The sequence below is a fragment of the Anoplophora glabripennis genome, unplaced genomic scaffold, assembly GCF_000390285.2.
Source record: "Anoplophora glabripennis isolate ALB-LARVAE unplaced genomic scaffold, Agla_2.0 scaffold808, whole genome shotgun sequence".
In the NCBI taxonomy this organism is placed as follows: Eukaryota; Metazoa; Arthropoda; class Insecta; order Coleoptera; family Cerambycidae; genus Anoplophora; species Anoplophora glabripennis.
The window spans coordinates 199,208-211,062 of record NW_019416885.1 but is presented as its reverse complement, the minus strand read 5'-3'; the positions used below and the strand labels follow the sequence as shown (position 1 = coordinate 211,062).

Here is an 11,855-nt window from a genome sequence, read left to right as displayed (position 1 = left end):
TCACTTCACCTCACAAACAAACACGTCTGCTCAGCTCGGCTGTTCGCTCTGAACTGAACGAAAGAACGACAAAGTGATAATTGTTGCCTTTTGCCTTGCCTGCTTGCAAATTTTATAATTCTCTGATTATTTAATGTGCTTTATGGTCGTTAGTTTACATTTAAAAATTATTTATCGCTATTGGTATTGAGTAATGAGTAAACAATTTAAGTGCATTTATAAAACAACAAGAAATGAGGTGAGTAGAAAATACCTTTAAATATTTTCGATATAAATGTTGCATGTGTAATTTTAGTTCTGATGATTCAAATTTATGACCAACAATTGTTATCATATCATAACAACAATATATACAAAAAAGCGGTTTTCCGACTCAGAATGAGTATACTGTTCAGTTATTTAGTTTATTATACTTCACTGTGTGGTCAGATATAACTAATATAATATTTTGTTAAATCTGTATAGGGTTTTAATTTGTTTTTTATTTATATAATTCTGTACCGTTGAACTTATAACTAAACATTTTTAGTGTATTTTTAGCCCAAAGGGAGTAACGGCATATCTACCGTTTTATTTTTAAATCTACCGCTTTTTTTATGTCATGCCTACCGCTTTCCGTATTTTCAACCTGGCAACACTGTTCGAACACTAAAAATTCCTTTCTACAGTAACCATTTATGTTAAAAACGATTTTCTACTTTTTTAAACGATTGAAGACAACGATATTTTATTGTTTTTAACTTTTTAAATTTATTCAAATTTGAAAAAATGTCCAATGTATTTTTCAGGTATTTATTTTCGACAATTTGCATATTGGATTGGTAGCAGTGAGTGATGTACTATTCATCAGTCACAGCTGAGTTAAGCTGTCGACGAACGTAAACGACGATCAAACGAATAAACGAACTTAAGTCAACTGTTGCTCTTATTTAGCAACTTTTCTTAAATAAAGTATGTATATTATTTACTATATGATGCAAAATTGTAATAATATAATTATTGAATTGTAAACCAGCCATTCGCGATTATGGTTAAAATTTCATTGGATGAGTCATTATCCTTTGTCCAATTTTTTTCTTCACTGCCACAAGTATGTCTTATTTCTAGGATATATCTACAAAGAAATAAAATGTCTTCGGGCTTGTCATCTCGTCTGAAACATCCTAAAAAACATGAACTTGTGAAGTCACACAGTCAGGCTCAAATTTTGGCTAACAAGTTAAGACAGGATGGAGTTATGTCCACTGGTAGGTATCTTTCCTAAATTAAAAGGAATTTAGAAGCATATCTAGTGTCATCTTAGACTTACAATACAATTGAATAGTAGTTTTGCTAACCAATCATTTTTAATTATTATAATTTACTTAAGTTAGATATAAAGCAGGATTTTTCGTTGCATGCTTTTTTTTATACATATTTTACATTGCATAACTAGAGTTTTCACAAAAGATGTCTTTGGTATCCTAAGCACAACTAATCTTTAAAATCTAAATAACATCTGTTTTCGTTTCGTTAATTATTAAATTCATGCCATAGGGTCAATGCGCTAGTTCTCGACCAGTTAACAAAAAAATAAACTACATTATTATAACAAAGTACTGACCCAACCATAATCACTTTTAATTTTTTATTTTCTTAAACTAAGACTGTTTTTTTTGCAAGATTTTTTGCCTTAGGATATTTTAAATATACATTATTTTTTGTTAAACAAAAAAGTGCGATTTTGCTAGATCTCGACCACCCCATATAATTCTCGACCGTTTTTGTGCCAGTTCTCGACCAACCATTTTATATGCAGTTTTTAATGCGCCTAACAGATTTATAGGTATTATAAAATAGGTATAGGTGTAATTCGGAAGAAAATTTATTTTAAAAATACCTACATAGATAAACTTTTATATAAACATAGTTTTATAACTTTAAACATTAAACTTACTTCATAAAATAGAAATTTTGTGCCTATTCTTTAACATAGGTCCTACCTAACTAAGAACAAAAGCTTTTATGAATTTTATTAGAAAAAAGGTACCTAGGTAGATATCTCAATTTATTATAACATAACAAACTAGGTAGGTAGTTTGTACTTGAATTTTTATACAATTATAAAATCTTACATACAAAAAACATAGGTATCTGCAGGAGGTAATTTTTTCCTTAGAGGTCTTTATCACAAAAAATTTGGTAAATATTAAATTATATACTAACTCAAAAACTAATTTGTACTAAATGGATAACTTTGGTTGATTTAACTAACTATTCTAAAAGAAATAACTACCCATACTGTTTAAAAGTACGAAGATCACAAAAAATAGATACATAAACCTACTTAGCCTAAGATTGCAACAAAAAAAATAATGATAGCAGGTACACAACAGTAAGTATTTCGATTACACCTGCGTGGAAAATATCTAGAACAATAGGAACTTCTTAATATTTGTCACATTTATAGTCTTGAATTGCAGCAATATGATATGGGGTATATATCAAATTTGTACATTTTTTGTGATACCATTTATCACAGAAATCACATCCTATATTTTTTTTGTCGTCATCATCTGTGTCACTGTTCAGCTCTTCATTGCAATTTGCACATGGTATCGTGTCTGTTTTAGTATTCGGTTTTTTTCTTAAGTCTTTTCTGTTTGGTTTTTAGAGCTTTTTTCTGTTTATTTTGCTTTAGTTTCTCTCTTTCTTCTCTTTTTTCATCATATCAAGTTTCTTTTTCGATTTTTCGTTCTCCTTGATAATATTTTCTCCATTCACTCAATGAAATAGCACTGGGAGTTTTTACGGCATTTTTGTGTCTGTTTGTGTTGCGGGTCCGTTTTATTGGATCAGGGAAATCCTGATTGCTACAACTGGCTTTAGGATTCAGGTAATTATCTTGATTAGGGATAATATAACTTTTGGCACTTTTGCAGTCATTATCTTCATATATTATAGAATTAATTTTAACATCAGAGTGTATAATCTTTCTCAAACTTAGAACTATTGTCAGTAATTGGACTATATTACTTATCTCATTTGAATCATTGTCTTCAGATTTAGAATTTATTTCAGTGATAGTTTTAGCAATGACGCTTGGATTATTATAGTCTTTTTCAAACTTATCATTCTTAGAGATATTACCATAAATAATAGTAATGACTTGTAACTCATTGTCGGTATCATTATTGGAGTTAACTTTAATATTTAGATCTCAATCGGGAATGTCGGTTTTGCTATTAGTGATGCAATCACGAACCATGATAACATCATTTGAACAGTTTTGGTCAAGGTCGGAAAATTCAAAGATAATCAATATCAGGATCAATATTTTGAATATCGTTAATAAATGTTGAGGTAAAAGTAGAACCTAAACTTACATCTGGTAATACATCCATTGAAATATCTCCGACGCCGTTTGTTGTTAAATCAGGAGCAATCGGTTCGGAAGATTGTAATTTTAATTCATTAGGAACAATTGATTTGGAGCTGTTTTCATAATCAATGGAGGTTTCTGTATTCGAAGGTTTAGCTGGCAACTCTAATGAAGTTTTTTGAATAATCATATTTTTATTAACACTGCCTCGTTTTAGATGGTGATGATTTTTCAATGGCCTCCTGTAGGCAATTAATTTCATTTAAAATCACGTCTGTATTTACACCATATGAATTGAAGTTTTCCTGGATTGCTAGAATAACTTTTTTTGCTGATCTTATGTCTCTTTGAGAAATAACGCCTTCACTTGATCGCCTCGCTTTCGTTGTCGAAATTTTAAGATTTTCTGCAATATCCTTTACACATTTTGTGTAGTCTAAAGCATTTGGATCTAATGGAATCAAACCAGATTTTCTGAAACCATTTTTAATGTTTTCTTCAAAGGCTTCTGTATTGGATAACGCCTCATTAAATATCCCACAGAAATTTACTTTAGTCACAGAAGAGTTAATATTTTCTGATCTATTTTGCCAGTTGCGTACAGTTTTTTTCCAATCGGATTTCATAGGTCTGAAGACGCTAACATCTGCAGGTTGCATTATATGGGTCGTGTTCGGTGGTAGAGCATATAAAACGACTTTGTTTTCTTCGCACCACTTACTTAATGCCAATGTCATGTGTGATTTGTGCCCATCTATAAAAATAAGCAACGGCCTAGGAATATTGTTCTTCACGGCCCATTTGTTAAAATCGTTTACAATGTATTCAAAAAATACATCTGATGTCATCCATCCTTTTTCCGATTTGCCTAAGACCCAACCAATTGGCATATTTTCCACTGCTGACTTTGGAGGTCTGACATATGGAAATAAAACTAATGGCGGAGCTATTTTTCCAGCAGCGTTGAACATCGTAAGAACTGTAATGTTTTCTTTTTCATTTCCAAGTTTGACGCTGTATAAATTTTTGTAACCTCTGGGTCCTAAAACTTTTCCAGATTTTGGGCACAGGCAAAACCTTGATTCGTCGCAATTAAAAATCCTCGATGGATCCATAAAGATATCAGTTGTTATTTTTTTTTTAAAAGTCTTCTAATTCCAAAAACCATTTTCGAATGGTAAATTCACTCACGACTGCCCTAGCTTTGTTAATTCTTTCTGCTTCTCTTACAGAAATTTCTGGATTTCTCCTTAAAAATCCCAAGTACCAGTTTTGATATTTTTGCTACAGTTTCAAGAAGCATATCTTTTTGTACCGGAAAACCACATTTTGCTAAATCTATATAGTCCATTGAAATGTTACAATTTTTTGTGCTTAGCGTGCAGAAGTCAGAGCACGCAATTTTATTTTTTAGATGTCAAGAGGGGGGGGAGTGTAAAGTTAAATCCATGTTTGTGGGGTCGCAACCCTTGTGCATCGGCCGCCATCTTGTAAAAAGGGTAGCAAATGGTTTTTATACTACTACTTACTATATCGGGCAAACTATTCGTCGCACAGAAAATTTGTAATTACATTTTTTGTTGAAAATTAAATTCTCTACAAATTTGGTTCCGTAACTTTTAGTCGTAGAACCAAAAATAACAAAGTTATTAACGAAAATAGATAAAAATTTGGGAACAAATTGTCTTTTGGTCGTTATAACTTTTTTTCTGGTCGTTTTACAAAAAAATTACATCAGAGCATTTTGATAGAGGGGTTTTCATGGAATAATTTCCATTACAAACTTTTTTCAAATTTTATTCATTTATTAGGGTTTTACAGCGATGCGAAACTTACACTATTCTCCAGTACTAGTAGTAGTAGTAAAGGGGCGGCCTCAGCCTGGCAATTAGGCCACAAGTGGGCCCTTTTTGCCTACCCTGCCCTCCCATCACCTAACCACTCTCTGCCTCTGACCCTCCTCGAACCTATCCGATGCCCTAATGAACGCCAGGATTTTGGTCCATGGAAGGTCTCTCACCTCAACCCCTTGCAGCTCTTCAGCACCAAAGACTTTATGTCTTATTCTCCCAAAGGCTGCACACTGTCCCAGAAGGTGGACAGGGGTGTCCTCCCCTTCGCCACATTTCGGGCATATAGGGCCCTCCTCAATTCCTATTAAGCTTAAAAGTACTAGTAAGTATACATTAATATGAAAAAATACATTTGAATGTGTTCTTCCAAATTCCTTGAGCAAGACAAGAATGTCGATATCTTCGGCAACAATAGTGACTGAGTCGAACGATTGGGATGCAGCAAGAGCGGAGCGAATGATGAGGGTATCTGCATCTGATTCTGCTTGGTCGACACTGAAATGTCCACACCTCTTGTCCACAAAATTCAAAATAGTGTCCACAAAACTCAAAATACTTTTCATAATTAAATACGTCACGCACGCACGTGGTAGCACAATTGGAAGAAAACTTTGAAGGACACCTACTATGCCTAATCATTCATATTAACGTATACTTACTAGTACTGGAGAATAGTGTAAATTTCGCATCGCTGTAAAACCCTAATAAATAAATAAAATTTGAAAAAAGTTTGTAGAGAATTTAATTTGCAACAAAAAATGTATTTACAAATTTTCTGTGCGACGAATAGTTTGCCCGATATAGTAAGTAATAGTATAAAAACCATTCGCAGCCCTTTTTACAAGATGGCGGCCGACGCACAAGGGTTGCGACCCCACAAACATGGATTTAACTTTACACTACTTCTTGACATCCAAAAAATAAAATTGCGTGCTTTGACTTGCAACCCCAAATGTAACATTTCAATGGACTAATAACCCATTCCGTAATTCGCTTTTCTCCTTCTTCGGTGAGGATTGGAGAAGGTCCAGGTTTTTTTATCTTCTCCGGCTTTCTACCAGATAGCCTATCAATTAAAGTAGTTTTTGGAACTAGGAACTTTCTGCTGGCCTCTCGTATTTTAGTTCCATTTTCCCGTATATCTGCAAGAGCATTTTTCAAGTCCTGCTCAGAATATTGAAGCATTTTTCTTTTTTGTGTTCTTTTTTTATAAGTTTTTCCTCCAGATTTTCTTTTAATACGTGCCACTTAAAAAAAACAACCATGCAGTTACCTACAGATAGGATTTTGCTCCAGAAATTCTATACAAGTGGTCGAGAATTATGACTGAGAAGAACCAGTTTTCGACCATTAAAATACGCTAGTGGTTGTAAATTAAGTTAGACTGAATTAATTCCCGACCACTAAAATAAGCTGATGGTCGAGATTTAAATTGGATTAAATTAGTTCTCGACCACCAATGTTTATTAAAAATTTTGCATATTTTATAACGAGAAAAAAGTGGTCACAAACTAAAAGTTAAAAAGACATATTTTATGATTACATTTTGACAAATAAAAATGTATAATAACTGTTTTAAATATGTTAAATTGACGAAAATATAATGGTCGCCAAACTTCAATTCTCGACCACGTGGTCGAGAACTAAAAACAGTACAATTTTAAAACCTAGTTCGCGACTACTCAATATTTAATCAAAAAATTGATTTTTTTCCAATTTTTTTATTTAAAGATTGATTAGAAAATCCCCCTAAACTACCCAAAACAAAAAAACATTCATTTGGTTAATTTCATAAACTTTTATTTACTATTTTCTTTTCTTCGATCCCTTAAAACTTTTGCACATAACACAGAAATGATACCGCTACTATGAAAGCCACTATGTTAACTGATTTCTTGGGGCAAAAGTGCTTACATTTCATGTGAAGCTTGCCGCCTTTTACGATCGGGCAAAGTCGCCGAAAATTGATTCAATCCGTTTGAGCGCGAAATATGATTTTTTAGTTTCTTATTATTTGCACTTAAACGCAAAAATGGTCGAGAATTAGCCCACGGTCGCGAACTAACGCATTGACCCACAGCGTGTCTCCAGATAGATAAAACGACTCATTTAATGACAAAAAATGGTATTGAAAAATTGCCTTTTGAAATTCAGCTACTTAAAATAAAATTTGTCATGTCGAATCTGTAAAATTTAGTAAGCCTTAAAAATTTTTGAACAATCTGATTTTATGCATCAGTAAAGTGCCATTTTTATATGCGTATAAAATTTCAATGTTAGGTCTATTTTGATTTGTTGCTTGAGATCAGATTTTTTCGTTGGTAAAGTGAGCTTTTTGTGTGGGATATAATAAAATATTATTAAGAAGTTTCTCAAAAATTTTTGTTTTAAAATTTTGCACAAGGGAACTCAATTTCTCATTCTAATAGCTGTTTTACATTGTGACTTTATTCATGAATTAATTAATGAAGTCACTTCATGAAGAAATTGGAAATAATGCACCAAATCTGAAGTTCTTCACGAATTTGAACATTTTCTTGAATTTCTTTGTGAAGTTCAGAAGTACCAACCCAACAAATCTTCAGCCTCAGATTAGTAACGAGGTTATGTTATTGGCATATGTAAATAATTGTGTGGCGTCGTACTACTTTTGTATTGTTTTTACTGATCTATTGCTTACAAAAACTAATATTTATAAACATTGTCAAAACGGTACCGCTGTTGTACCATTTTATGTAAAAAAGTAAGACATTTTTTTGAATGAAATTTGAAATGTATTTGCTACTTTGATTTGTTCGTAGAACTGATTTATGTCAAAAAATTCAGTCTGTAGCAGTGTAAATTTGTGAATTAATTCATGAAGAATTTCGTGAATTTATTCATGAATAAATTGTCAATTTACTCTAATCTATAAGAAATTTTTCTTCATTACATTTTGTGGTATATCAAACAGAAATAGCAGTGAAAAAATCTGAAATCAAAAAATCATTAGCGACCTAAGACACATTTAGTTTTTCATCCTGAGAAACTTTTTAAATATCTTTTGATATATTTCATACAGCATTGACGTTTTACTGGTGAAAAAAGTGATATTCACGGATTTTTCATTGATCATCATATTAAAAGTGTAATGATACATGAAAAATGTAGATAAAATTACATCCTGTTGACTGGGAAATATATACTGATATAAATGATGCATATTTTAAAGTTTTAAAATAATAGATTACGTATATTTTTTATTAACACAATTGGATAAATACCGTTGAAATGTGAACAATTTCAGTACATTGCTGAAAATTAATGAAAGATTGACTTTCACTACCTGAGATTTGTATTTCCAGAAAGTAACAGTGAAGTTCCACACTACAGATTTGTCATGGCAACGAACATAATTCTTGAAATTTTATTAAATCGACAGACTGGTATTTCAAAGCCAACATGATCTAACTGATTATAGTTTCACAAACAAGCAGGGCTAAATCAACATCTTTTGTCTCTTACAAGAGTAGTTTCATCTATTCACGGACACACTATATTCTACTTTGGATAATATAGGTACAGAGTATATTATATCAACAAGGAAGTCCGTTGAGAAGATTTTGCTATAAAAAATATTTATAAACGTGCTAGTTTTATTAAATTATTGGTAAAATCTATGTTTTACTTTTATATACATAATTTTTATTTATTACCTAAATAGGATTGTTTAGGTATCCTAATTATGGGTGTACAAACTATTATCATAATAAGTAAATAACAAATGAAGGGCAAGTGTGTCCTAATGACTTGGCATTCATGTCATTGATATGAAAAGTCAAGCAAAGCTGATCGCCGTTAATATTTGGATGGATGACAATCCAGAGAAGTCTTGCAATGCTTTCCCATTTTCTAGTAGTCTGTATGTCTGTGTATTTGCAGAAGCTATACACATTTACACGAAGTTTGTATAGAAAGACATACCATCCCTCGAAAAGGATGTAAAACAGTTGGTCCCTTTTTTAAACAATGTTAGGTAAGATCCCTACTCTATGACAAAGTGGGTGCTTGGCAAAATTTCCTTGTCCCCTGGCGTCGGTGTTTATCCATAGTACCAAAAATAGGCCGACGTAAAATAACCAAAAATGTTCTTCTCAATAACATTGAAAAAAATCAATTTACATGAACGATTTACTATATTTTCTTGTATAATGTGTTTTCAATATTTGAAAGAAAGGTCTGCAGCAGACCAATCCAAGGGATATAGAACAAAAGTGGGGGTTATTAGATTAGTGCATCAACAATCATCATTTTTCAAAAATGGTCTCGTCTTTTTAGTTTATTAAAAAAATTATATTTTTAAGCTTCATTTTTACTTATTATGTTAATGGTTTGTACACCTATAAATCACCTTCTAGAGTTAATTGATGAATAAATTTAGTATGAAAAAAGTCAGTTTTATGATTCAGTCTAGAATAAAAAGCGATAATAAGCTAAAAATACAATTTTTGGTTTAAATCCAATTTGCATACCAAAATTTAAAACAGTTTATTTCTTCATCTGCGATTTATTGTTTTTTAAATGTTAATAAAACAATAAAATAAACAGTAAAAATTTTACTTACTGAAAATGAAATTTGTTATTGCAAAGCACTTGAATATTAAAAAAAGATTCATAATAAATGTTCAAACTGGTGATCTTTGACAGAATATCCTAATCGATCAACGAAGCCTCTTAAGGAATTTTGAATGGCAGCTGTTATATTTCTTGAACGGCCAACCTAATTAGATCTTCCAACTTTTTTAATGACTGGTTTGGCCTTGTAGACAACATTTTCATGATTCCAAAGGAAATAGTCTAACGGACTTAAATCTGGTGATTACGGTGGCCATTCAATATATCCTTTTCGCTCTATCCATCTCTGTGGAAATACATTATTAAGGTACCTACTCACTTCAACTCCATAATGAGGCGGAGCTCCATCTTGTTGGTACCAAATATCATTTGAGAGTAGTTCAGGATTTGCTTGGTTTGGAAATAAACTAATCAATGCTGGAACAATTTGCCCACGCAAAAGTTGTAAATAACGAATAAATTTAAAATATTTTCTAAGAAAGAATGGGCGATGATGTGTCCTCTGATTATGCCCATTCATACATTTAATTTCTGAGGATATTGAGTGTGATTTTTTTCTATTCAATGTGGATTTTGATCACTCACGTAATGACAGTTATGTCGTTTTACAAAACTGTACAAGAAGAATCTCGATTAATCAGAGAAATGTATAATATTGACAGTTTCCGTTATTCTCAATGTTGTTCATCATTCCTCACAAAATTGCATCCTTCTATTAGGGTCATCTTCATTTAACTTTTGTACCTACTAAATGTACTTTAGATGGATGAAATTTATTTTTGGACAATATTCCCCTTACTGATCTCTCGCTAATATTGTGATATAAGGCTACTTGAGGCACTGAAGTTTTTGGTTCTTCTTGTAGATTGAGAAGAACATCTAGTGACTTATCTTTATTTGTAGCTGATTTACGTGCGCCGAATTTTGTAAGATTTTTAACATTTCCCGTTTCATGATTTTTTTACAACCCTTGAAACTGTTGTTTTTGAAATATGGAAATTTCTTTCAGGGAAAGTTGCATTAAAAATATTGCATGCATATTTCTGTGTCCAAAAACAACTATCATCAACAATGAAATTCTTTGACATTCACTTAAAGTTTGAACAACAATTTTAATAAGTAATAACTATCTGTCACTATTGACTTCATCTGACAGGAATAGATGATTTGATTTCTTTTAAACAAAATTTGTAAAAACGATAGCAAACTTGATTCACTTTTTCATTTAGCTGTTACAAATAATGTACACAGCCAACTCTTTATTTTATGTTTTATTCAATATTTAAAAAACAATAAATCGCAGATCCACCAAGCCCTATATCATTGTAATTGGCGAAAATCTGTCTTTCTAAAAATGTTAAAATACACAAAGCAGTCCATTTAAAAAAATTGCTGACAACGCCGTATATTTTAATCAAACATGGTACACCCTGTACACAGGTGTTCCGACACATTTGCCCAACCCTGTATGTGTTAAATGTTTAGCCTTCTAATTATTTTGTTTTAATCACTATATTTACAGAATAACTAACATTTATATTATATTTTAAATTATTTATCTTCTATTGTCAACATGTTTTGTGTTAACTGCACTGTTGTGCTGAAATTGTTGACATACATAATATAAGGTTTAAATTCTGGGCGATGTATATTCAAAACTGATGGGCCAAAAAAAAAAGAAGTTCTTTTGAGATCTTACTGATGGCTGTATTTTACTGTTGTTATAAGGTCTTTTTTACTTGAAAATTTCATTAATCAATTTAAGATAAACACAATTCTTCATCAAGTCATTAAAAATAACCTTTTTGCTAACTTCACTGAACCACACTTAAAGTCTTCTCAAAATATGAATTGGTTTAGCTCCTTTAGTAAGTACAGAATACAATAGATATAGACTGAAAAGTTACATAAATAAAAAAGTTCAGTTCAACACAGAAGCAGCTTCCTGATCTTCATTCCAGATGATATGCAAGAAAGTAAATTATTCATATACAGGGTGATTCACAACGTATCCAAAAAATTTTGGG

At 31.6% G+C, this 11,855-nt stretch overlaps 1 protein-coding gene across 3 annotated transcripts in view; it reads left to right on the top strand.

Moving 5' to 3' along the window:
* Positions 1 to 174: 174 nt before the first annotated feature.
* LOC108913008 (eukaryotic translation initiation factor 4E-binding protein Mextli) overlaps positions 175 to 11,855 on the top strand; it is a 65,876-nt gene continuing 54,195 nt past the window's right edge. The window contains exons 1-3 of one of the 3 annotated variants that reach the window (XM_018718463.2): positions 175 to 238; positions 789 to 951; positions 1,108 to 1,247. In XM_018718463.2, coding sequence (XP_018573979.1) covers positions 1,130 to 1,247 — 118 coding nt within the window. In that variant the 5' untranslated portion in view covers positions 175 to 238; positions 789 to 951; positions 1,108 to 1,129. Of the gene's footprint in view, positions 239 to 785; positions 952 to 1,107; positions 1,248 to 11,855 lie in introns of those variants that run through there. The other 2 variants (XM_018718461.1, XM_018718462.2) reach the window with 2 other exon arrangements.